General features: G+C 35.1%; 7 protein-coding genes across 9 annotated transcripts; 4 read left to right on the top strand and 3 right to left on the bottom strand.

The window, feature by feature from the left end:
• Positions 1-168: 168 nt before the first annotated feature.
• Positions 169-3,262, bottom strand: LOC106371963 (late embryogenesis abundant protein At5g17165). The gene is made up of 2 exons (XM_022693491.2): positions 2,646-3,262; positions 169-585 (listed from the first exon to the last, which is right to left on the bottom strand). Exons 1-2 carry the CDS (start codon positions 2,750-2,752, stop codon positions 306-308), a joined length of 387 nt encoding a protein of 128 aa, XP_022549212.1. The 5' UTR covers positions 2,753-3,262; the 3' UTR covers positions 169-305.
• A 729-nt stretch (positions 3,263-3,991) lies between these two features.
• Positions 3,992-5,102, top strand: LOC106369837. Its single transcript, XM_048742243.1, has 5 exons — positions 3,992-4,123; positions 4,197-4,363; positions 4,519-4,600; positions 4,674-4,742; positions 4,830-5,102. The coding sequence occupies exons 1-5, from the start codon at positions 4,052-4,054 to the stop codon at positions 5,001-5,003; spliced, it is 564 nt and encodes a 187-aa protein (XP_048598200.1). The 5' UTR covers positions 3,992-4,051; the 3' UTR covers positions 5,004-5,102.
• A 1,007-nt stretch (positions 5,103-6,109) lies between these two features.
• On the top strand, positions 6,110-7,457 carry BNAA10G17470D. Its single transcript, XM_013810785.3, has one exon. The coding sequence runs from the start codon at positions 6,124-6,126 to the stop codon at positions 6,514-6,516; it is 393 nt and encodes a 130-aa protein (XP_013666239.2). The 5' UTR covers positions 6,110-6,123; the 3' UTR covers positions 6,517-7,457.
• A 244-nt stretch (positions 7,458-7,701) lies between these two features.
• On the bottom strand, positions 7,702-11,109 carry LOC106369836 (probable polygalacturonase At3g15720). The gene is made up of 6 exons (XM_013809941.3): positions 10,936-11,109; positions 10,708-10,842; positions 10,285-10,470; positions 9,471-9,760; positions 9,247-9,355; positions 7,702-9,159 (listed from the first exon to the last, which is right to left on the bottom strand). Exons 1-6 carry the CDS (start codon positions 11,107-11,109, stop codon positions 8,749-8,751), a joined length of 1,305 nt encoding a protein of 434 aa, XP_013665395.2. The 3' UTR covers positions 7,702-8,748.
• A 1,770-nt stretch (positions 11,110-12,879) lies between these two features.
• LOC106370506 lies at positions 12,880-14,511 on the top strand. The gene is made up of 3 exons (XM_013810505.3): positions 12,880-13,097; positions 13,717-13,928; positions 14,013-14,511. The coding sequence occupies exons 1-3, from the start codon at positions 12,999-13,001 to the stop codon at positions 14,338-14,340; spliced, it is 639 nt and encodes a 212-aa protein (XP_013665959.2). The 5' UTR covers positions 12,880-12,998; the 3' UTR covers positions 14,341-14,511.
• A 496-nt stretch (positions 14,512-15,007) lies between these two features.
• Positions 15,008-16,129, top strand: LOC106370505 (glutathione S-transferase F12). Its single transcript, XM_013810504.3, has 3 exons — positions 15,008-15,366; positions 15,433-15,481; positions 15,574-16,129. Exons 1-3 carry the CDS (start codon positions 15,220-15,222, stop codon positions 16,017-16,019), a joined length of 642 nt encoding a protein of 213 aa, XP_013665958.1. The 5' UTR covers positions 15,008-15,219; the 3' UTR covers positions 16,020-16,129.
• Positions 16,130-16,359: 230 nt separating this feature from the next.
• On the bottom strand, positions 16,360-19,407 carry LOC106371962 (phytoene synthase, chloroplastic-like). Of its 3 annotated transcripts, none has more exons than XM_048742239.1 (7): positions 19,194-19,407; positions 18,192-18,758; positions 18,052-18,102; positions 17,449-17,621; positions 17,115-17,350; positions 16,845-17,037; positions 16,360-16,728 (listed from the first exon to the last, which is right to left on the bottom strand). In XM_048742239.1, the coding sequence occupies exons 2-7, from the start codon at positions 18,640-18,642 to the stop codon at positions 16,558-16,560; spliced, it is 1,275 nt and encodes a 424-aa protein (XP_048598196.1). In that variant the 5' UTR covers positions 18,643-18,758; positions 19,194-19,407; the 3' UTR covers positions 16,360-16,557. The 3 variants fall into 3 exon arrangements, with proteins under 3 accessions (XP_048598196.1, XP_048598198.1, XP_048598197.1); XM_048742241.1 differs by having other exon boundaries at positions 19,024-19,309; XM_048742240.1 differs by having other exon boundaries at positions 18,942-19,295.
• Between the last annotated feature and the right edge of the window lie 1,246 nt (positions 19,408-20,653).

The following is a 20,653-nucleotide window of genomic DNA, read 5'->3' as shown; positions in this document are numbered from 1 at the left end:
CCGATGCCGGGTCTCCTGGGTGAAAGCCAGATATCCTAACCGCTGGACGACATCGGATTTTGTATACTCAATTGTTAGGGTGATATTCACTCGTTTATAACTTCAATTAGCTACTCGCTTGTGGTTGATTAACATCATTCTCTAAAGAGGGCCAATTTGTCCAACAAACGTTACAACAACAAATCACATTCATATAACATCATAACACCGAAAGTTTAGGCTGCTATTGCAACATAATAATTCGACGTCAAATTTTAGTACAACACTCCGGAAACACACATAACATAAAGGAAAGAGTTTGTTTGCTAGGAGTGGTGAGTCTTGTCAAAATCCTCGAGGCTTGTTGGACGGAACCAAGCTTTCTCCTCCATTCCGGAGTCCTCTTGACTACCGCGAGAAAGCTTCTCGTCGGCCATGTCGGTGGTGGAGGATGAGGAAGGTCCAAAGACACCGGTCTGAGGATGAGGAGACCAATATTTGTCAGACTCGGACTTTATCAATTCATCAGGCACTTTACTCGGTTGCAATTCTTCCTCTACGTTCTTATCATACGCTGATGTGTGACCATTCCTGTTAAGCAATACACTAAGAGGAGACAACAATTGATTTAGTGGTAATGTGGGTGTCTTCCATGTATACATATCTTTTGGATTTTAGATGAAAGTTTGAATGTGAGTTCCCTTGTTCGTTAGGTGAGACATTGAATATAATATACAACCACGTACGTGCATATATATAACAAGAAAAACGATTAGATCACCCCACCGATACATCTATTTAGTACTCTCGATTACCAACCCTATACTATTCTTCAGTTAAACTATTTTATTTTTACTTTAAAATTGTAAACATATATCTATATATATATATATATATATATATATATATATATATATAAGTTTGGTGATTATGTTGATTCAATTCCACCGAGTTAGCTTTTGTGTTTGGAATTTTCTTATGGGTAGTATAACCTTTTGTTGAAAAGTTTGGTCTGGAAAATAAATGGCTATTGAAAACCCTACCCTATGCAGTTCTTTCATTTATATAGACTAGCCATATATCCATTATCTGAAGTCTGAACGATATCGTTCCTAGCTCTCATTATGCATTCCTCTGCAGATTTTTAACTTCTATATATACAATAATCCAAAACCGACTAACATTTTGTGCCGACCATGAAACCTCAAGAATATGTTATTAGTAAGAACATAAACATAATTCTACACCGACAACTTACTCATAATCGTTTAGCATGGATGTAGCTAGATCACATTGTTTTGGTACGAATGTTAAACGGATGTACTTCACATTAATCATAATATATATATAGGGATAAGGCCACTTAACCTTCTTCTTTGAAATTTCCTTGAGCGATGATGTTCGATCAAACGTGTTTAGAGCTATAGCTAATAGGAGGATTAAATTGTACATGCATTTCTAGATTCATGAGGTGTGGTTTCGTAGAAAATATAATTCGAAAATTCCTGAGGTGTTTTTAAAAATCATTTCCTACCTTAAATTTTTAGGAAATATCAGTAGTTGAGCAAAAAGTACATTCATTTTCAAAATAGTATTCACTTATAAACATCAAAAACAAACATGGTCCTTACACCAAGAAGATTAGATACCTTTAATTAGTGCCACGAAAATTGGCAACAAAAAATGTCTTTCAGTTTTTCTATACTTATAGTTAGAAAGATGGGCGAGTAAGATACCGTTTAAATTTAGGAGATTAATGGTCAACCAAGGTTCATTCGTATTTAATTTTTGAATAAGATATCAATATCCAATCTTTTGCACGATGTATTATAAAATGATGTCGCAGATACATGATAAATAAATTAATGTCTAGAGGCGAACGAACGACTGAAGTTCTACATATTCGATTTTTTTATGATGACTTTCTCTTTTAAAATGCTGATAAATCAACGCATAAAATAAGTGACGACAGTCTCTTAGATTTATCTTTATCACTTGACCTTCTCCAATATGAATGGAATAATGACACATGTCATATTGTGAATGGAACCTTTTTGATATTATCCAATTGGATATGCCATATCCGACTACAGTGTCTGTGCTTCTATGTAAGAAATACATCTCCCTAAAACTAAAAGTCTAAAACTAAAAGTTTAAAACTAATTAATTATTCACTGATGTTTCCTTTTGCATTTTCAAAATTTTAAGATTTTTTTTTGTAACATTTCAACTTTTTTGAAAAATAAACATTTTAATTTGTTTTGCAGCTACAGTATATAGTTGTCTGCAGATGTCGGATCTATGATATGATGATTTGATTTAAAATCTTGAAAAGCCCACAATTTAGGCAAGACAATAGGGGACTGTAATAAATAAAAAGAAGGCATATATATGAAGTTCTTCTTGAGTTCCTTTTGAATGTGTGTTACACTCGTTTTAGTTGGTTTTGTTTATGAAGCAAGGTTTTGTTTTGATTTGGACAAATTACAGTAGGAAGTAAAATATCAACATCTCCTATATATGATTCATATATATACGTGATAGATAACACAATAATATAGTCAACCTGTATATCTTATTTACTCTCCGTCCATGTTTTGTTTTCTATTTCTATCCTTTCAAAAAATATCAAAGGCAGAAAGATTGAGAGAGAAATGAAGAGGTACCGAGAAACGGAAAGATCAGATGCGACGGCGCGTGGGAAAGCGCATGAACGGAGGCTGTTAACTAAGTGCTTCCCGATCACCTGAAGAGTCTTGGATTTGGCTGCCATTCAACTTTATTTCTGTACTCAAGATTGAGAGAGAGAGAGAGAGTTGTGTTTGGATGAGTATTAATGGTGAATACTTGCAACTTGTATGTTTTTATAATACTATACAAGTGTGGAATGAGACAAAAGAACGATTCCCATGTTGCTCCGTCAAATAATAGTATATAATTAGTCAATTCACCACCGATCCAACGTCACCGTTTATACCATGTTGAACAGCATGAACATGGACGCTTTTTAAGAACTAGGCCCATCTTATCAAATAAAGGATGCTCATGATAAGCAGCTTGAGTCAGCAGCTTTAATGGTAAACAATAAAAGATGTGAAAATGTATTTACATGATGTAGTGAAGATAGGAATAATAGCCTTCGAATCTTGCCTTAAAATTATATGGTGAACTTGGAATTCAAAGAATGATCGATCTCTGTTACTCCATTACGAATGAAGCAGCTCAACACAGATTATAGATTTAAAAAAAAAAACTATGATGGATTTAAAGGAGTGGTTTGAATACAATGCTTTAAAGGAGTAGTTCATGGCATGATATATAGGATAATTGTGAGATTTAGTGGATGTTGTTAAATGGTTTGGTGATAAGATGTTATTTTGCCTCTTGATGTAGACAATATTGGTGAGGTCATACTCAAGGGTAATTCTAGGATCTTAATTATTCAAGCGATGAAGGATCCTCAAGCTTTGGATATGTTGAAGAGCTACAACAATGAAGTTTAGATAAAGTCACCGGATCTCTTAGCTAAGAACGCTTGTCTCTACTTTCTTTGGTATCTTAACATCAGTCGTAAAGTGAGAGACTCGTTGTATGCATGTTTTCAGGGTACTAAACGGGTGAAGTATTTGTGTTACAAAAAAAAAAAGCGGGTGAAGTATTTGATCAGAAAATAAAAACGGGTGAAGTATTTGATCAAACAAAAAAACGGGTGAAGTATGGTCGAGTTGGAATTTGTTAATATATTTTTGATCAAAATAAACATTTTCTTTTTTGGTGTAAATGTTAAAATTTATACCACTTTTTTAGAGTTTACAATGTTGTGAAACACAACTTATTACAAAAAACATAAGAAGAAAACAAAGGAGGAGGAGCAAAAGAATGTGAAAATAAACATTCTTCTGGGATGTGACCATATATAACTACAAATCTCACACTGATAAAGAGTACAAAAATGGCAAAAATAGAAAAACTCATACTATATTTATACAGTCTATGTGATTATGAGATTATTTTTTTTGAGGAAGATGAGAAGAGTGTTGTAAGAGTGGACCGTGCATAGCACACGAAAATAATGCGATTACCACGAAAAGGTTATCCATTAGGAGGTCTTGGACAGAAGCAAGGCGGTGGAGTTGTCATCACCGTGAGTTTTTTTATTTTACTACTTCGTATTTGTTTAATAAAGTTTTAAGGAATTTTTAAATTTCAATTTTCAGGGTGTGGAAGGAGGTGGGAACGCAGCAAAAGCTGGGCTTAAATCTGGAGATCAAGTTCTGTACACAAGCAGCTTCTTTGGAGATGAGCTTTGGCCTGCTGATAAGTTGCGCTTCACTAAAACCGCTATTCAGGCCAAACCTGATTCTGTCTACTTTGTTGTCAGCAGGTGTGTGCTTGCCTCCCCTGATGTGGTTTAGGTGGTGATCTCTTTAGAAATGTGGCCTTTCGGTTTTGTAAAAATGGAATAGGATTGAAATTATCCTTTGTGTGCAGTTCATGACTAGTTTCTGATGCAAATTTATTATCTTTGATGAAACACAGAGGCGCAGAAGTTGATGTCAAGAAACTAAATAAGCGTTCGGCTCCTCCACGGTTTGGAAGAAAGTTAACCGAGACTCAGAAGGCTAGTATAGTAACCTGTTGTTTCTCAAAGATTGAGATATGTTTCATCTGAACATTTTCTCTCTCTGTTGCAGGCAAGAGCTACTCACATTTGTCTTGATTGTGGATTCATATACACTTTACCCAAACCTTTTGATGAACAGGTGAGTCTGGATCCTTCACCTTTGTCCAAACATCCACCTCTAGATTTCAATCTTGGTTTGAGTGTTCTCTGATGTTTTTATTGGCAGCCGGAAACATATGTGTGTCCTCAATGTATTGCACCAAAGAAAAGGTTTGCGAGGTATGACGTGAACACAGGGAAGGCCATTGGAGGAGGACTGCCTCCCATCGGTGTTATTGTTGGCTTATTAGCCGGTCTTGGTGCTGTTGGGGCTTTGCTTGTGTATGGTAGTCTTCAGTGACGTTTCTATAATCTGTCTATCAAACAAGTAGCTTTGTGATTATAAACCGAGAATGAATGTTATGACGTCAATTTGATAATTTAATTTAATTTCAGATAATGACATAATTAAAAGGGATATTTATCAATTTATATATTAGGAAAAAGGTAATTTGCATTTTTTTTTGTTAAAGGATAAACGTTAATCAGTCCTAATCTAATTATTTTATAGATTTTAAATATGGAAAACTTAAAAGTTGTATAAATACGCGTCCAAATATTCCAAGGTTGTTAAATTATCAATACCAAGTCATGTCTAAAGCAAAAGATTTTAAAGAAGCTTTCAAGAAGATGGATCAGTACAATAATGGTGAGATTTCATGGGAAGAATTAAATTTTCATGGCATACGCAACCGCTCTCTTCCTATGACGATGTCTCAAGTCGATAATATGTTTGGAGAGCTTGAAACTGATGGCGAAGACCGAGTTTTCGGATCAGCTTCTAAACATCTTGTTAATCAAGATCATTCATCTCTTCCGGTTAAACATGAAGATGTGATTAATGAAGAGCTGAAAAAAGAGGTTAGTATACTTAAACATGACAATAATGCTAAGAAAATTGAGAATCAGGTTGAAATTCCGAAGACACCGGTTGTTGAAGAGAAGAGCTCCAAAGAGTTGGAAGATTGGGTTGTAGTCGAGAAGAGCTCCAAAGAGTTGGAAGATTGAGAATCAGATTGAGTTTTATTAGGTTTTAGTATTTTTGATTTGGTTTTAATTTTTTTGTTTTGTGCTTTGGGATTTTGATAGAGCTTTATTTTTTTCCAGAAATTTAGGGTTTTATTTTTGTTGCTTCAATTTATGTTTTCACATTGTGAGGTAACAAAAACATTCCTTACGTTTTATTAGGCTGCAATGAGGCATATTTAAAACTAAATAAAATCAATAAAGCTAGGTTTAATTATTGGACTGCATGCTATTAGCTAGGCCCATTAAAGCCTCGAACGTGTGAGACGCGTACGCCAATACTCTTCCCATTTTCTTCTTCCTTTTTATACTACGCGTTAGACCTAACGTGCTCACCAAGAATAAAAAAAAATAGAAATCAAAATTCTTCGCCGCATAAACCTTCGCGAACAGAAATGGCTCTCAAATGGGTTGTTTTAGGCTACGCAGCAGCTGCTGAAGCGATCATGGTGATCCTCTTGACGATGCCAGGACTCGATGGTCTCCGAAGAGGATTGATCGCCGTCGCACGTAAGCTCTTGAAACCGTTTCTAGCGATTGTACCTTTCTGTTTCTTCCTCCTTGTGGAAATCTACTGGAAGTACCATACTCGACCTTCCTGCTACGGCGATTCATGTACTCCTTCCGACCACCTCCGTCACCAGAAGTCGATCGTGAAGTCTCAGCGTAACGCGCTACTTATAGCGTCAGCTCTCACTTTCTACTGGATTCTTTACTCCGTCACGAATCTCGTCGTTAGGATCGAGCAGCTTAACCAGCGGGATGACAGGCTTAGGAACAGGGTTTAAGACAAGCTTTGTTATGTCGTTAGGCCCTTTTTTTCGGCGTTTTCAATGTTTGCCTATTATATGTGTTTGAACTTTCCCTTCTCCATAATCTCAGAATTTTCAGTGGCTAATTTGATATTTTTATTAAATCAACCTTAAGATAATTTTAAGAGAAATTGCACGCTATAGCGTAAAAAAAATCTATAATTCATTGTCTAACGTTTTGACCTAATTAACAACGATACAACACATATTTTCTATAATAATACAATTGTGCCCTTCTAAACAACCGACACAACCTGCAACCAAAACAATTTAAAATTAATAATTAGGTAATGTAAAAAATAGATCGTGGTTTTCTCTTGTTCACATATCATTTGAAGCTAAATTTTGATAGATTAATTAAGAGGGAAAGGTGAATATGTATGACCTATGGCGCAACCGTTTGGAGTCACGGCGGTGAGAGAAGAAGACAGATTTCCATGTCTCGTGCTGTGACAGAATGGCGAGGTTTCTGGGATTCTGAAAGGTTCGAGTAAGACGGCACCACATCGGCTGCAAGGCAAAGTCGATTCCCGATTCATATTCAGGAAGATAATTTCAAGCAAATAAGTTTCTGTTGGTGGTCAAGAATAACAATGGTGGACTGGTAAGTGCATGTCGCCTTGTCTGAAAAAGAGAGAGATGAAAAAGATGGAATCACCAACTATACTATATCGTATAGTATATGTTATTTATTGTAGCTATTCATGTAAGAATACTATACTATTTAAAATGTTGTCTTTTATTTCACATATTTCTATACTATTTCCTTCAATTATAACAATCTGCTATGTTTCTAGATTTCATATTTTTTCTTCTCTATCTTTTTGTTTGATTGTTTGTAATATAAAGCCATTTCATGCAAATGTTGGAAAAGATTACAAATAATTTTAATAAGATTTGTTTACCATGCGGTCCAATTTTCTTCTCCTTCATACATCGAAAATAATGTCATCGACAACATCTTCATCGTTGTATACTATTTATAGTAGATCCATACTATATCTTGCACATAAAAATATATTATGTAGTTACAAATTTTGATTTTTAGTAAAATATTATAAATATATATTATAGTTTATATTTGGGTTTTGAGATTTAGTGATTTAGATTTAGGGTTTAGTATTTATGAGTTAGGGTTTGAGTAGTGTTTATATTTAGGGATTATGGGTTAATATTTGGGTTTGGGTTTAGGGTTTATATTTGAGTTTAGAGTTTAATATTTTAAAAGTGGGGATTAAGGTTAGGGTTAGCATTATCTTTTCTCATGCAATTATAATCATTTTATAATTTCAGTAAGATGTACTATACTATTAATTATTTTCTTCCATTCTATTTGTATTTAGGTTTTATAGTTAGATCTAGTTTTGTACTTTGGTTTAGGATCTAGTGATTGGAGTTATGGGTATGGTTGAAATATGGTTTATGGTTATTAACAAATTTATTCTTAACTCACGAGTCTATTCAGAAGTTGTACGTAGGATTAAAATTCTATACTACTTTGAAGATATGAAATACACATGAAATTTTCTATTTTATCCATTTATTTTATTGTACATAGTGAATGTATGAAGTAAATAAGTGTTTAACGTGGCTGGTTTTACATAAGGTGATTGTAAATAAATGTGACTCACTCTTGTCCACTACTCCAAACGAAGACGTCTCCTCTTTTTCTTTTATCACCGGATACTTGTTAATGACAAGGGCATTACCGGATAAAATGTGGGCCAAATGTTAGTTTTTTAATAACGTCAAAATCAACGTTATTTTCTTAATTTCTAGTCAGAATTTGGTTAGTAAGCAAATTCACCCTAATTTTAACAAGTTCTTTAGTTCTTCTAAGTAGGAATGCAATAACATCAACCCCTAACGGAGCCGGGCTTGACCCCATTCATGCGAAACATTTGAATAGGCCTCCACTTTTGTGGAATCCCTTTTACAAAAAAAAAAAATATTTTTTTTGTATACAATAAATATATAAATGTTTAATGTAAAATAGAAAAAAATGATAAAAATAAACAGATTTTAAAAATTATAATTATATAAAAAAAAATTATAATAGACTAAAAATGTTCTTTTAAATTTTTAAGGAAACAAAAAATGTTTTATCTTAAAAAAATTTCAAAAAAAAAACTCAAAAAATATCTTAAAAAAAGTAAATATTTTTTTTTTTTGTATAGGGTCCCCGGAATCTCAGGCCCGGTTCGGCCCCTAATGCTTTTTAATACAACTAACAGGTGAACTAAAATAACTCCCACGAACATTCTTGCAAGAAGCCGACACCGCGTGACCTGCTTTCGCTGAAACAATATCCACATGGTCCATCACAATATCTTCACATCCCAAGTCCGCATTGCAGTTAAACGTGACGGCATCATCGCTCGCAGATGAGCCGTAGATTCTACTGTAACGAACATCGCTCACTCTCACGCCTCTTCCATTACCAGACTCAGTCTTGTAAAAACGATTTTTACCACCACGGTTTTGATAGTTACTATTCTCAAAGCTTACTTCTTCGATTTTGCCCCGGTTCAGGTAATTCTGCTCGATGATAATGGGGTTTTTTGAATCCACCATCCTTATATCCTCAAATGAGATTTTCCGTGCATATCCTAATCCGTTCTACAAAAAGAAGAGAGCCAGTTTAAGTAAGTGATAGGTTTAACAAAAGATCATGATGAAAGGGAAATTGATGATCAATGGACAAACCTGGTATGTCTTGATTCGGACACCGTTCATTGTGTTTGACAAAGTGCAGTTCTTTACTCTCACTTCTTCAACGCTTGCAAACTCTCCATTTCTCCCAAGGCTTCCCACGCTATAATATCATATCCATATTATATATAATTTAATAATATGTATTAATCATTGTTATATAGCTTATTCTTATGTTGATTTTTAAATTGTGAGGCGTGAATTTAGCTAGGGGTTACCTAATGCCATGACCGGGACCGCAAAAAAGGCCGGTTATGTTGATATAAGAGGAACCAGAATTAATGGCAATGCAGTCATCTCCGGTGGATATCACTGAGTCACGTATGTCGACTCCTATACACCTCGATATATCTATACCATCCGTATTGGGACTATCACCAGGTGCAGTCAAATTAAGTCCCGAGATGCTGATGTTCTTTGAGCCGGTTAGACCTATGTGGTTCCGAGGACTGTTCAAGTGTTGGAGATTATACATCCTTAGACCATTACAGTTGTTGAAATGCATTGCCTAAGAAGAAAGGATAAAGTGTTAGATTCATGTTTATTATGGGCTTCTAACTTAAAATCAATTGGTGATTAGTGAATTGACCATAAATTTTTATATATTATTTAATGTCTTTTAGAATTTTCGATGTGGGATATATATCCCTAATATCACTCCTCGAGATGATGTCTCTTATCGACCAGATATTTCGAAATTTTAGGACATTTATACTCGGTCGAACGAGTTTAATACAATTTATACCCGGTCGGAAGGGTTAATCACGATCTTAATACCCGGTCAGAAGGGTTAATATTAATTAGGAGTTTAGAGTATTTAGGATCTGGACTCAGATACCATGACAAGATTTTTGGGCTTCTAACTTAAAATCAATTGGTGATTAGTAAATTGATCCTAAACTTTTATATATTATTTAATGTCTCTTAGATGTGGTATATATATCCCTAATATAAAGAAACATTAATAAGATGTAAAATGGTTGGATTAAAGATTGTATTTTACTAGTGTAAGGATCTTGAAAATGGACTTACGGTGGGACTCTCCTTATCCTGAGCATGTTCGGATCCCCACCACACAGAACCGCGACTGTCGAGGGTGCCTCCTCCTTTGACACCTCCTCCTTTGACAACTAGACCGTTGATACTATCAAAACTAATCCATGCAGGGAAATTTCCCACGTTCCAGGTGTAACCCGGTGCAACAATATTGCCTCTTATCTATGCAATCAAACCCACAAAACCATATTATCGTGTTGCTCAAAACCAAAGATATGATTTGTGTTGCATGCATTTCACTAATTTAGCAAAAATGGTGTACACAAATCTTTGGCCAAAAGATACACGGATGGTGCCATAGAGATCAGATTAAATATTGGTTTGAGTTATGGTCTAGTAAAGTTCAATTATATTTCTAATAGTATCTAAAACAAAGAAAGAGTAGAAGTATATATTTACCACAAAGGTGATAGAGGAAGACGTGCAAGGACCTGCGAACGTAAGAGGCTTAAGCAGGCACGTTTTTCCTAGAGGCACTAGAAAGCTTTTATTACTGAATCCGTTACATACAGCTTCCCATGCCTTAAGAAATGCCTGAAATATATAGAAGTATTTTTATGTATATATACACATGCATCAATGCACACATATGGTTAACACAAAAAGAAAAAAGATGATGTCATATACCTGAGTGTCATCGGTCTTCCCATCGCACACAGCTCCGAAATCAGTTACACTTATGAATCTATGACGTTCATGTCCATTGTTGTTAACCATATGAACACTTCCTGCTAAGCAGAAATCTAATTTGCTTATTTGAAACAAACATAGCAATACGAAGAACAACGAAGACTTCTTCATCTTTGCACGAATTTCTTATGTTTTATGATACTTGATAATGATTATATATATGTCCATGTCTATATTTATATTTAAGAAAATGTTGTTAACTGATAGATATTTTGTTTAAATTTTTGTGTTTATGGAAAGAAATGAGATGTGGAAATATTTTTTAACTATGGACTATACACTCTAAAATGTTACTGACATGTGATAACAAAAATCCAAAAAGTCATACAATACAAGATTTTCTTATTGACCAAAGTGATACTTTACTTATATGCTTGATTCTTTTATGGGTTGATAAACTTCATGACTGATACATGGAAAGAAATGATTTATAGGTTATTTTAAATTAAGAAAAAAAAAATGATTATAGGTTATCTGAAGATAAAAATAATGTGATTACTAGAGACTAGATAGAAATCAATGTGCTGCTCACCATACCTTTAGTTGCATCATCATGTGTCTTCTTCTTCTTCTTCTTATTCTTCTTCTTTTTATGGTATCTAGAACCATAGTTTCTATAAGGCCAGAGCAGATATTTGATAAACTGAACTAACTAATTCATGTATAGTTTTTTTGTCATTTGGAAATTTCTTAATCAATAACATTACAAACTTAAACATGGGTGGTTACATGAAGCATCAGAACTAAATACCAAAAGAGAGATAATTAAGTCAACAATTTAGATGAAAACTAAATCCGAAGCCACAAGATGGCAGTTGCTACTAAATGACCACAAGTAAGACTACAAATCAACCTGAGATAATTTTGAGTCGTCACCAAGATTCACAAAACAAATCATAATAATATAAAGACTATTGTCTAGCGTAGTTTTGAACAGGGCTAGAAACTAGATAGAAATCAATGTGCTGCTCACCACACTTTTAATTGCATCATCAGAGCACCCACACTGGTGCAATTTTAAAGAGAGTTCCTGAAAATAAATTAATTAAAAATTAAATAGTAAGAAAGAGAGTGAAGATTTTATCAAATATGTTTTTATACAAAGGGACTCTGACCCAACAGTAGAAATACTGAACAAGTTATATTTATTACATTTAATTTTAATTATTTAAGTAAATATTTTTTTAAAAATAGTATAGTAATCATAAGAAACTTTTTTGCGAGCTTGTCCACTAATGATGCTTTTATTTGTCTTCTTTTCTTTTGAAATCATATACTTTAGGTTATGGTTCCCGTAAAGTTTAGAACTCCGTAATTACACGTATATATTACATGTATATATATATATATACATAAATGTGTTTTTAGATACTTTAAGATAAAAAACTTTCAATTGGGGTGTTCTAAACTTATGGTATCTAGGCTCATAGTTTCTACAAGGCCAGAGCAGATATTGAGAAATTGAACTAACTAATCCATGTATGGTTCAGTCATTAAATTTTTCTTACTCTAAATCTTAACAAAAAGTTTATGATTGAACATTAGGACATTATTATTGGTGTCCATTAGGTTGAGGCCCTTAAATATAGGATTCTTTAACTTTTAACTAAAAACGTTAAAGATACGCTTAAAAGCTTCAAAGAGACACCAATAATGATGCACTTAAGGCCCACCAAAATATATATGTATGTTTGACTTGGGCCCATATTTATATTTAATAGGAGAAGGAAGTATTTATATTTCTAACAAATAAAGACGGTTTTGGTGCTGAAAACGAAAGGAAGGGAAGAGCCAGACAAAATGAAAATACCGAAAGTAGCCCTGCGCGTGATACGAAGAAGAGCAAAACAAAGAAAGTGTGTGAGTGCGATGTTCGATGTGTGTTCTCACTCTCACTTTACGCTTTATTACTTACAAACGAAGAAGAGTCCAATAAAATAAAATAAAACAAAATATAATAGGAATAGTGTCTCGCATCTGGAGAGTAAAAGAGGAAGAAAATGATGGAGAAGAGAAAGGTGGTGATGTGTGGTGTGTTATCACTTCTGGGATTATTATCTGCTGTTACTGCCTTCGCTGCTGAAGCTACCAGAATCAAGGTCTCTCTCTCCCTCTATCTCTTCTTAGTTCTTGTTTTTTTGTCCAGAATATTATTTTTTGGGGTAATAATATTCAATCGACGGTTGCTGAAACTCTCTCATAAAGTTGTGTGTGTTTTTTTTTTAATAAACGACTGTTCCAAATTAATCGGATGTCTCCCAAGGGTTTTTTTAAGAAGTAACTTTTGTTGTGTCTTGGATTGTTTTCTTCCGATTTTTTTTTTTTTTAAGTTCATTGCTTGAAATGCGTCGGATTCGGACACTCTTTAGTTCGTCAATAAGACACAGAGTTTGTGTGTTTGAACATCTTATTTTGGCAAAGAAGCATAATTATCATGGGGGTGTTTTGGAACAAACATCATTTTTTATACGGAATCAAAGTTAAATTTAGGTTGTATTAATAGAACGATCTTTGACAAACAATTAATTTATAATGTAAATGAACGACAATATATACAGTACTTGAGCTTAAAATTACATTCCTCTTTGAACTAATTTATATGTCCAAAAAAAAAACACTAGTTGAGGATGTTAAGCTTCTTAAAACTTTCTTGTGTACAATAACTTCTTGGTATAGTATTAGTGCATGCTAATAAGTTTCCTCTTTAAATCAACACAGAAATCACAGGTCAAGGTTACCACATTGGATGGATTCACACGATGCTCTTACAACAGAAGTCCAGCTTACAATCTCGGTTTCGCTTCAGCTATCTTTCTAATGATGGCTCAGATCATTGCTAGCGTCGGTAGCGGTTGCTTCTGTTGTAGAAAAGGTCCTGCTCCTACAAGATCCAAGTGGATTCTCGCCTTAGTCTCCTTCATTGTTTCCTGGTAGTAACTCTCATCATTTCTTTTTAACTTTCCTTCTCTATAACTTGCTTGCAACTGATGATTGCTCTTCGTGTTGCTTTTTAGGTTCACTTTTGTGCTAGCTTTCCTCGTGCTGCTAACTGGAGCTTCACTCAACGATGAACACATCCAGGAGACAAAGACTGCCGACCACTACCTCTGCTACATTGTGAAGCCAGGCGTTTTCTTCATCGGTTCTATCATTTCGCTTTTCACTGTAGGCCTCGGGATTGTCTACTACTTATGTTTGAATTCGGTTAAGCAGAACGTTGCTGCTGCGACAACGACGCCGGCTAACCATGGGATAGCAATGGGACAGGCGCAGATTCCAGAGAGAGTTGAAGATCCTGTCTTTGTTCTTGAAGATACTTACATGAGAAGACAGTTCACTTAAAAGAATACAGAACATGGCTTGCTTGTGAAGCACGTTAGGGTTTTTAGGAGGATATTTTAGATAAAAGGGTTGGTGGTTGTTTTGTTTTTATCTTTGTGGTTCTTGTGTGAAAGTACGACTATGTGAGACTTGGTAGTTGGATTAATGAAACGATGATTAGTGTTGTTGGAATGTTATAATCTTAGATTACTAAAACAAGGTCACTTGTTATCGTCTTTGAAGTGTATAGTTTCTCCCATTCTTTGTCTTTTACTTATTTATGTGAATCTAGTATGGTTGTTGGCAAGTGTTTGGCATAGAGCGCTTAGTACATTGACTGGTAAAGCATTTGCCAAAAATTATGATCCAGTCAACAATTATTAGAAAGATATTTAGAAGATGTAAATGCTCTTTATTCAATATCAAATATTGGTATAGTATTTGCATTGTAAAATATAAAAATTAAAAATAATTTATATAATTGATTTTTTATTTAACACCAAAGTTATGTTTATATTCAGAAACTAAATTTATATTTTTTAAAAAAAAATTTACAATTAAATTTTATATTTATATTTAACCTACCCATCGGCTCGACCAAACACGGTTTGACAAGAACTTTAACACATACATTTGAGGTTCTTGAAACTTATAAAGCTTATAGAGAAATTTAAATGATACCCACCGTTAGTGGAACAACCACCACATGCTTTACCCAACCAAGCCACAACAACCAGCTCTTATAAACGTTTTAGTCTAATAAAATGCCAACACATCTACCCATACTTCTTCTCAATTATAAATAAGATCGATAAACACAAATTTAAAATAACACATATAAATTGATCCTTGCTTTTTCTTATACTATTAAATACAAAAAAAAAATTACAAAGTAATAGAATGGTTGTGAAACTATACGGACAGGTTACGGCAGCTTGTCCTCAAAGAGTCTTGCTTTGTCTTCTTGAGAAAGAAATTGAATTTGAGATTATTCACATCGATCTTGATACACTAGAGCAGAAAAGACCTGAACATCTTCTTCGTCAGGTAAACGTTTCATGTTTTTTATTCTAAATAGAAACACACCATTAGTATAACTAATGTTTCTTGTAGCCATTTGGTCAAGTTCCAGCCATAGAAGATGGAGATTTCAAACTTTTTGGTAACGATCCTAATAACAAATTTTAAAAACATTTATTGTTAGACTTGGTTTCTAATCATTTATGTAATGTATTTTGGTATTTTTGCTCAAAGAATCTCGAGCCATTGCGAGATACTACGCGACCAAGTACGCGGACCAAGGCACGAACCTTTTGGGCAAGTCTCTAGAGCACCGAGCCATCGTGGACCAGTGGGCTGATGTTGAGGTCGGTTACTTCAACGTGCTGGTACACCCTTTAGTGATGAACCTAGTCATCAAACCGAGGTTAGGCGAAGAATGTGACGCCGTTTTGGTCGAGGAGCTCAAAGTGAAGCTCGGGGTGGTCTTGGACATATACGAAAACCAGCTTGCTTCGAACCGGTTCTTGGCTGGTGATGAATTCACTATGGCTGATTTGACGCATATGCCTGCGATGGGGTACTTGATGCGTACCAACATAAACCGGATTGTTAAGGATCGGGTGAATATGAACCGGTGGTGGGAAGAGGTTACGGCTAGACCGGCTTGGAAGAAGCTTATGAAGATGGCTGGTTTCTGACTTAGCTCAAACTTATGATGATCCGAACAAAATAAGTTTCATATTTTCTGTTTCTTCTGTTTGTCTGACTTTCGTACGTTTCAATAATTAAATCAATTTACTTTTGAAGATTTTAATTTGTCAACTGGATGGTGTTTTTTATATACGAAATGTTACTATATTGATATGATAAAAGTATATTTACTATTTTACATTTTGTTAGATACAAACATAAAATTCCTGGATTATTATTATAGAACATTTCTAATAGCAGACAGCCTAATAAACATGAATAGGTATCGTTTCCGTTGTTAATATTTTTGTTAATACGTCTTCATAACATGAGCAGGTCACATGAATCTCAGTAACTTCTTTTTATATATCACAAAACTAGCTCTCCAACCAAAATATTCCTATTTCTTCAGTAGCCAAGAGAAATAAAATAAAAATTTACTTTTTACATAGAGAAATAAGAATTTCATTTGGCCGTTTATATGTATATATATTAATTAACATCATAAATTCGACCCTAAGCTTTTCCTTTAATCACAAAAGCCTCTTAAGTTGTTCCTCTTGAACTTGGAGTCTTTAGTACTGATTTAGCATAAGCCAATGGCAGAGCTGCAATTTTCTTGGCTTTCCCAACATAAGCTCTCTTTGTAAAGTTGTTGTAATCATTCGCTTCAATCTCGTCCAATATTCTCCTGTACAATAGGAGCGACGCCCATACCTGAAAAGAAAAATCAAACAGCCAAGCCTTGTGGGTTAAATCGATCTAAACAAAGTTCTGGGGTAAATACGAAAAACGTTCAAAACAAATATGTAAACGGTAAGTTGCCCATTTACCGGCCATCTACTAGCAGCGTCGAGCTCGGTAACGCCTTTCTCAGCTTCGTCGAAGAACATTCTTGCTCGCTTAAGCTGCATTTTCATGAAGTTTCTCCATTTGTCAGTGACTTTTCCCGCGAATATGTCTTCATCTGAGAGACCAGCTTGAGCTAACTCATCTTGGGGCAGATAAACTCTTCCTCTTCTCGCGCTGAAAGAGAGCAAAACCGGTTTAAGAATGAGATGTGAATCAAGAAACCGGTTTAGGTGAGAAAAAAAAGGACTCACTCTTCGCCAACGTCTCTGAGTATGTTGGTAAGCTGATTAGCTATACCGAGAGCCAAGGCAGCGTTGTAAACACTCTCTGTCGTTGCTTTGGACTTAGGATCGATTCCCATAACCGGAACGCTCATCAAACCGACGGTTCCGGCTACATAGTAGCAGTAAAGGTAGAGATCATCAAAGTTCTTGTATCTGGACTTCCTCAAATCCATTCTCATTCCTTCGATCATGTCTCTAAATGGCTGCAAAGAAAAAAAAGAAAAGAAATAAACGTTTAGAACAAAGTTTTTATAACAATTTTCAGAGTAGATTTGGATGCGTGTGAGATGATGAGGCTGACCTGAATATCAACAGGGTATCTAGCAACGGTATCAGCGAGAGCAGCATCAAGCATATCGAAAGGACGGCCACGGAATAGATCTTCTAACCTTGCTTCCCATCTATCTAACGCCATGGGTGTTATGTGTGATGCATTGGGCCCATCTACGAGCTCATCAGTTCTTCTGCACCAAACTGCGCAAAGAAATGGAGTCAAATCATCAAACCCACAACAACTAAACATAAAACAAGTACATTGAAAGTTTTTGGAATTCCTTAGAACCCTTTGGATAATATTATAACCAAAGGATTATATCACCCAACGTTGTTCAGCATGAGTAATTTCAAAGTTTAAGAAAATTGGGCTTAAAAGGCCCATTAAACCCCATATTAGTAACTAAGCTAATTCAATTATCATGGGTTTTAAATCTTAGAATGATACATATTTGGATGCATGAGTGTAGGTTTGGGCCATGGACAATGAACTTGTCTAAGCTAAGCACACAAACCAACTAGAGAAGTCTTTTAAGTCTACATGATTCATCTTGAATCTACTTTTGAGTATCATTGTAACCAGCAATTCTAAAACAGTTTATTAAACGATATGGCTTGTGTAGTAACTCACCGTAGATAGCCCAAATGGCCTTTCGCCTCTCAGGTGTCATAAGCAAAGTTCCTGCAACAAAGAAACATAACAAGACTAAGAAAACAAACGAACCAAATACTCCATTTACACCAAAGCTAAAGAAGAAAAAAGATGATAACCGAGATAAAAGGTTTTAGCATATTCAGCGCAAACTTCGCCGCAACGATCATAAGCTTCACCCAACAAACTCAAACTCCCAGGGAGAACAATATCCTGTGGTTTCTTCACATCATCAAGTTCAGGAGAAGTAGACCTGAGCTGTTTGTTCACCAAAGCCGCTTGTCTAAGCACAACGTTGTAAACCTTCTCTTCGGATGAGAGGGCAATCTCTCCTGCATGACTTGCTACTACGCTCGAAGACACAACACTCCTCCTGTAGCTCATTAGAGAGGAAGAAGAAGAAGAGGTCCACGTTTTTGTTGTTTGCTTCCTCCTACCATTGTCCATTCTCTGATTCTGACAACGAGCGAGCACTCTAGAAGATTCTACAGCCCTTACCAACCCACAAGTGGTCATTTGGTCTGGATTAGGAGAAGAGGAAGCAACCCATAACACTGCTACAGAAGACATACTCGAGCTTCTTGAGATGAGAGGTGGAAAAATCTCAGCTTTTTGTTTACTCTGTTTTTTTCCTCAATAAGACGAATCAAAATCCCAACTTTGCGGTTAAACAGTAATGCTTTTTCCTGCAAATGGATTAAAACAAAAACGAGTTGGTGAGAAAACGAGATCTCTGATACTCTATATAAAACGAGAAAGAAGCTCAATCTCTTCTAACAAGAAAGCAAACAAAACTCAACCGGGTTCATCCAATTTTCAATCGAAATTACGGGATAATAAATAAATAAAATATCAAAAAGACAAAATACGTTTCGTCGTGGTTATCTGAATGTATAGAAATGAACACCCCAAAAAAGAGCACGACAGTAGCAGAACAGTGAAATAGCTAACCTTTCGCTCACTCTATCTCTCTATCTAAGAACAGACACGGTGAGACTGATGAGGAGGAGGAAGAGGAGATTTTCAAACAATTAATTTAATCAAACGACAAGTAAAAAGGTTTGACCCATTAGTGTCTGAAAATTCTCCAGAAGTCTTAGTTTAGTTTTGCAAGGGCTTACTGCAATTATAGACAAAGTAGAAGACGTCTCTTATCGCAAACTCTCCTCACCCACTCAAAAATTTTCTTCTCTTCTTCCTTTTCCCTCTGGCTTTTTTTCTTTTTCTTTGGGGATTTAATGAGAAGCCATAATTTATATACACAAGTTTTTTAATTATTATTTCTCTGTGTGCATGTATTTTAATTTAATTTTTGACTGGCTAAGTTAAAATGTCTACAAGTCACTCGGGTGGCTCGTGTCATCTTTCAAGCATTTTTGAGGTCGCATATAAAATCCTGATCACAAATCGTTTATTAATTAGACTAATTAGCGAATTTTAAACATGTATGATTAATATAATACGTATTTGTTGGTAGAAAGGGGCAGTGGGAGGTTTGGGTGGGGGCCGTGGGCACATGCCAGTTTGGGTAAAAAGGGATATGTGTGTTGACATAAGCAAAGCATAAAGAGAGATCGCATAGATGACACGTGGAATCACACAGCCAATGGGAGAGAGATAAGCTTATCAAGTGCGGAAGGAGGAGCACCCAAGCGTAAAGTGCGCGACGATGCTTTTCCACGTGTCTTTCTGTAATTGGTACAGAGTGTATAAAGTTAGATTTCCGTCTTTGGGCCCCACCCACCCTCGCCTCTCTCTCTCTCTACCCTCTACCCTCGTTGGCAACTTGATCTCTCTCTCTCCTGGACCCAGTTACCTCTCTTTCCTTCAGAAGGTTTGTCTTTTTTTCCCCTTTAATTTTGTTTTTTTCTTGCTTTTTTTTTACCTTGTGTCCCTGTCGTCTTATACGTATATTCCTCCGTATCTTGTGTGAAATATGCTGTTTTAAGTTCAGTACATACGTAATACGTTGCTGAGAAACGATCTTGGCTTAACTATAAGTAATAGTTGTGTAAACTAATTGTATTGAAATGTCAATCCAAATGGCGCAAGTAACTTTGATTGTGTTTTTGGCAGTATAGAATGACCAAAACGTCTTTGTTTGAGTCAGTGCTCACACTGATTGTTTTTTTCTTAGTTATATATACAAAAGTAACTGAATACATATTAACATCATTAATAATGAATAACATCAACCTTATTGAAGCTTATCTCATCATAATCATCCCACACACGCAGAAGTCAGAACCATATAGCTTACACATTAGTTTTAGTCGAGATGCATATATAATCTTCAACAATAGATAGTTTACTAACTTTTTCCGGCAGTTATTAACTTATTATGATAAAGATGTTTCAATCTTACGATATACATAACTAACTAAACACAAGTTATTTCTGGTAAGTAGTTGGCAACCACGTTATATCATTTAAAACTATTAAATCAAAATTTATGTAAACGTAACGAGAAAATCACTAAGATCTGATTCAATTCGCCAAACAGTTCACGTTCTAGAATTGTTTGGCGAGTGATGGAGACACAGTTGCAATTAGAAAACGTGTACCCATAAACTGTGTTGTT

This window comes from Brassica napus, chromosome A10 (assembly GCF_020379485.1).
Source record: "Brassica napus cultivar Da-Ae chromosome A10, Da-Ae, whole genome shotgun sequence".
NCBI lineage: Eukaryota > Viridiplantae > Streptophyta > Magnoliopsida > Brassicales > Brassicaceae > Brassica > Brassica napus.
This window is presented reverse-complemented; position numbering and strand designations above follow the sequence as displayed.